Source organism: Chinchilla lanigera, unplaced genomic scaffold (genome assembly GCF_000276665.1).
Source record: "Chinchilla lanigera isolate Chin_1 unplaced genomic scaffold, ChiLan1.0 scaffold00026, whole genome shotgun sequence".
Taxonomy (NCBI): domain Eukaryota; kingdom Metazoa; phylum Chordata; class Mammalia; order Rodentia; family Chinchillidae; genus Chinchilla; species Chinchilla lanigera.
Window position 1 is genome coordinate 12,511,019 of NW_004955427.1, and position 5,544 is coordinate 12,516,562.

A 5,544-nucleotide genomic window follows, 5' to 3' on the forward strand; every position below is an offset into this window, starting at 1 on the left:
CTGTAATCCCAACACTCGGGAGGCTGAGGCAGGAGGATTGTTATGAGTTCAAGACTAGCCTGGGCTACATAGTGAGCTCAAGGCCAGCCTGAACTGCATAGCGAGACCCTGTCTCAAAAAGACAAAAAAAAAGAGAAAATATTAAGTAACATACTGTGATGATTATATATGAGTAGTAATTTAGAAGCATGCAAAGAAAGTTTGCTGGCATCAGGGAGATGGTTCGTATTAGTGGAGGATAGGAGGAAAGGTAAATAAGGTGCAGGAGTCACTTTAGTTTTATTTTGTTTTTTTCCTGCTCTTATGAAACTAGAGTTGAACTCAAGGCCTTGTGTGTGCTAGGCAAATGCTATACCACTGAGCTACACCTCCTTCTATTTTGTTTCTTAAAGATCTGAGTTCCATAAAGATGTTCCCACCTTACCATGGTTAGACTTAATAATTTTCTGGCCCTATGGTGGTATGAAATACACTGACAGAGCTATTATTTTCTTTTTAACTTTTAAAGACAGACCTCATTGTGTAGTTCAGGCTGGCCTTTAACTCACCATGTAGTCTATCCAGGCTGGCCTCAAACTTGTGGTAGTCCTCCTGCCTCAGCATCCTAAGTGCTGGAATTATGGCTATGCACCACCATGCCCAGCCTATACAACCATTTTATTTTTTGCTTTCAGTGCAGATATTCAATAAATTACATGAAACAGTCAACACTGTGTTATAGATTAGGCTTTGCATTGAGATAATTGCCCAATGGTGCAAGGACAGAGGTGCTCTGGGCACATTTAAGGTAGCTTAGGCTAAGCTGTGAAGTCTGGTATGTTGCATGTATTACATGCATTTCAGCTTACAAAATTTTCAAGGTACAGTGGTTCGATTGGGACAGAGGACATTGTACATTAAAGAGCATCTGTTTGGTAAAATATAAAGGCATGAAACCTTGATTATGTGAACACAGGTGTCATTCTTTAGAAAAATGATACATGCAGCATTTCATGCATAAAATAAAACCTCCGTATTTTTGCAGCATATCACTTTGTCCCTTTGTCTAGAGGCAGTGCTATATAGTTGTGGTTCAGCAAGGATGTTTCTCCTCCAGTGAAGCTCTGGGGAGAGGGAAGAAAGTGATGTCTGTGAGGTACCTGGTGCTGAGTGGTCTGTGCTGATGCCTCAGTCCCCTACCTCTCACTCCTTCCCCTTCCCTGGGGTCTTGTGTGAGCTGCAGTTGATGATCACTGACTACTGTCAGTACCAAGGCCACAAAGTGTTAGCGGAACTCATAAGAGAAGTGGGAATTCCCTGCTGGGTCATTTGGTCCTTGTGAACCAATTTCTTTTAAATAAGTGTTAACTTGAGCTTTGGTTTTGATAGACTCACACCTTTCTGTCTTAGGCCAGAGCCTCTGGAGAGATTAATTCCTGGCTACAGTGGAAAGTCCTTTTGCTTTGTCAGGTGATATGTAAATTGATCCTTAGTAATCTGTGTGGTTTTCTTTTTTCCTGTTTGTTTAGCTCACAGATGTGTACAGTACGTCACCATCTCTGAGTCGTTACTTCATGTCGGTTGGAATAGAGGATTTCAGGTAAGAGTATGGACCGTTGTGTTTTGGTCTCTGTCTCTGGAAAAAGCATCTACCTACCTTGCCCTCCCTGGTTACTATTTTTCTAGGATGACTCTCCTGAGCTTCATAGTCAGAAGGAAACCACAGAGGCTCAGAGCTACGATGGTTAAGCTAGGATGGTTAACCAAGCTCAACTCTCTTATTTTACAAAGGGAGGGGCTGGGGATTTAACTCAGCGGCACAGCGCCTGCCTGGCATGTGCAAGGTTATGAGTTTGATTCCCGGTACTGGAAACAAAAAACAAAAACCAAAAATACAAAGGGAGCCTCTCAAACCATACATTTTCCAAACCACAATATTAGTATCCAGGGAGAAGCACGTAAATCCAGTGGTAACACCGTGGGATAGCATCTTAGTTACTTTTCTTGTCACTGACACGTGATATCAGACACTCACAATTTAAAGGTTCATTTTTGTTCACAGTCTGTAGAGTTTTCTGTGTATGGTTGGCCGGCTCCAAGGCAGGAAGACACTGTGGAAGGGTCTGGGTGGAGGGGAGCTGCTCAAAGCATGGAGGATAGGAAGTGGAGAGAAAAGGGAAGCAGGGGAGGGAGATAAACCATTCCACATGACACCACCACTGACTCACTCCTTTCAACCAGACTGTACTTCCTCACATCAAGCCAGATGGCTATACCACCCTCATAATCCAGTCCCCTCCCCAAGCTCTGCCTATGATCACATGAAGCTTTCGGGGGACATCTAGACATAAATCATAACAAACAAGATCAAAACGGACCAGAAATCTACACACGCAGCATCAGGCTAGCTTCTCTCCTTTTTCAGAGGCCCTGTTTTGGGCTGTGTCTAGCTGTCTGTCCAAAGTCTCATGCGGTCATAGGTGGGGCTTTTTGGAGGTGTTTGGATTAGCGTGTGTGCTGCTGGGATTAAATTGTGTGAAGCTGGGGTTAAGGATGTGTGATTACTCAGTTAGTCCATAGTTCTGGGGGCAGGGCAATGGGAATGTCCACCCTAGGTGTGGGTGGCACCACCCAAAAGGCAGGTAGCCTGAAAGGGAGAAAAGGGAGAGGCTTCTGCCTTACTCCTCGGGACTGCTGCTGCTCCTGGTGCTGCTTCTTGCTACTTCCCTGCTTTGCTGCCTTCTGCCTATCCTGGTTGCCATGAACTCTTTCTCCTTTGTGATGCCCTCTGCCGCACCACCCTGCCCAGGAGCCAGCAGACTGTGGACTGAAACCTTTACACACCGTGAGCCAAATAAACTTCTCCTTTAACACTGGGTGTTGGGTATTTTGTCTCAGCAACAGACAAGTGACAAAGATGGTCCCCCAAGGCACATGCTGCCTACAGGAAACATCCTAGACATTGGTTCCTTTAATCCCAAAACAGGGAGAAAGAGCACAATCAGAACCTACACACTGTGTTAGTCACCGTCCCATTGCTGAGACAGAGTAGCTGACACTCACAGCTTGAAGGAGGAGAAGTTTACGCTGGTTCATGGTTTCAGTCCACTGTCAGTGGGTTCCAACGGGGAAGTGACAAGATGTAGAAAAGAAGCTCAGCCAATGGCAGTCAGCAAGCAGAGAAAGAGAAGAGCCAGGACAAGAGGAGCCCCCTTCTGGTCACACTCTCAGTGACTCACCTCCACCTGGGCCAGCTCCTAACAGCTTCAGCACCGCCATGATCCAATCCCCTTCCAAATGCTTGAGACATACAGGGGACACTTTATATCTAAACCATCACATTCCCTTTCCTCTATCCCCTTGACCTAGCATCCAACTTAAAGACAGTGCCAGAGATGAGTGAGAAAGATCCTGAGAGCCTTTAGGGTCTAAGAATCCAGGCCTATGTTGAGGGTCAAGAGGAGCTGGGACTAGATAACAGGGGTGGGGCTAGACACTGAGAAATCTCACCAGCAAAACTGGGTGAAACATGGTAGAAACCAGGCCAAAACTTAGTGTTAGAGAATCTGTTTTAAAAAGTTATTTGATAGACAACCCCACCAAGACTTTATTATTGTGGATAAAGAAATTCTCTCAGAGAAGATTTTAATTTTATCTTTGAAAGTCCAGTCAGAGTGTCTAAAATGTTTACTCAAGAAGTAAAAGCCTGCCTTTCCAGAAGGGCACTGCTGCATGTGGCAAGAGAAAAACCACATCTCTGGGATTTTGTGTGCCCAGAGGGGTCCTGACGTTCATCTTGGAACTCTCCAGCAGGAACCTGGAAAGTTTCCTTTGACTTACCAGTTGCCAGTGCGTGCAGCGGGGCAGCTGCTGAGGCAAAGCCCACAGCATTCACTGCTTCCAAGAAAGTTTTTCTTTTCCCCTCAAAATTTAGCCATATGCAAATTTTCCCAGTGACCTGGCAGGAGGGGGACTGGGATGAGGTAGCCAGGCTGGGTTAATGGCCTGATTTCGTTAAGCTTCTGGCCTTGTCTTGGTTACTTTTCTCTCGTTGCTGGGACAAAATACCCAACTCCCAGAATTAAGGAAGGAAAGTTTTATGTAGCTCACAGTTTGTGGAGGTTTCAGTCCATACTCAGCTGGCTCCAAGGCAGAGTGGCACATGGCAGAGGGCAACAGTTCACAGTGGCAGAACACAGCAAAAGCAACAAGAGCAAAAAGGGAGGAGTGGCAGTCGGCAAGCTTCTTCCCCTCCCTTATATTGTATGTGAGCTACCTGCCCCAGGGCGGGAGTAGTACTCACACCCATAATCCCAGCACTGGGCCACAAATCAATCATAAACTCTAGAGGCCCACCCCATGGCTGCATGAGGCTTTGGGGGGACATCCAGACACAAACCATAACAGGCCTGATCTTCTGCAAGTCCATCCTTGGGCCTTCCTGTTAGCCCATGTCCTTGACAATGCCCATGCAGAGTGGCTGCCTGTCTACCTGGTGATTAGCAATCATTAAAGGGCAGAACCCAGAGGATAAATAATGTCATCTGCAAACTAGTGTAGCTGAGTTGAAGTTTGTTTTTTATAGTGCTGACGTTAGAATCCAGAGTCTCATGCATGCTAAGCAAGCACTTCACCACTGAACTATATTCCCCAGCCCCGGAGTCTGAAAATGACTTTTTTTTAGTTTGCCTTTAGCGGAATCTTTGAATCTATGTATTTCTTCAGAGTCTCAGCTCTATATTTTTCATTTGATCCAGAGAGTTTGAAACATTTCTTGACCATATAAAATGTGATTATTAGCTTTTGCAGCCTATGGCCACAAGAGGGAACTCTTTGGCTATGGCCTGGTTCACTGCGGAGGGGAACAGAGAGTTCATCAAACTTGCCTTAGCATGATAGTCTCAGCTGAGACCTCCTGTCAATTATTTTACTGTTTAATCCAGGTCACCTTGAACCAAAGTAATAGTGTAACTGTGAAAATCATCAGTGTTGAGGTAGCATTTAAAGAACACCGTAAGATTCTAAATAACTAAAGATGGATCTATGACTATTTTTACTCTGAAAAGGGAAAAAAATATGTTCTAAGAAGAAGAGAGGGTTAGAGTTTCCTCAAAGTTAGTGTCCCTGGGGTCCCACAGTTGACAGTTAAAGATGTTGGTCATCCTGCTTGGGGGTCTCTGGAACTGAAACTGGGACAGAATAGTTTCTCATTCTGAAAACAAACACAGGAAGTATGATTTACTGCTGGTGCACAGACAGTCTCAGGGATTCAGAAGTTCACACCCAGCCAATGGAAGGGGCGACCTATAAACCTTATTGTAGATTACACAGAGAACTGTTTAAACTGAAGCTCTCTGACATGCACTTAGACGGGGGAGCTTCGCTGAGAACAGGAGGATAGGAGGAGAAAGGGCAGGCTTTCTGGCTGCCTCAGAGGATGAGTGGCTGGTTTCTAGACAGGTGATCTTCTCTGATAGCAGCTGGATTGTCCACCCCCTATGGCTTTCCCATTGGACTCCTAAAGGGGAGGGTGGTGGAGGGAGGGGGAGGGAGAGGGAGGGAGAG

General features: G+C 45.5%; 1 protein-coding gene across 1 annotated transcript in view; it reads left to right on the forward strand.

Annotated features, from left to right (window-relative positions):
* The window catches only part of LOC102019416 (chromosome unknown open reading frame, human C3orf52), a gene marked incomplete at its 5' end in the record, with an annotated part of 29,784 nt that overhangs the window by 22,290 nt on the left and 1,950 nt on the right, over positions 1-5,544 (forward strand). Inside the window, 1 exon segment of the mRNA XM_005386611.2 lies at positions 1,509-1,579. Coding sequence (XP_005386668.2) covers positions 1,509-1,579 — 71 coding nt within the window.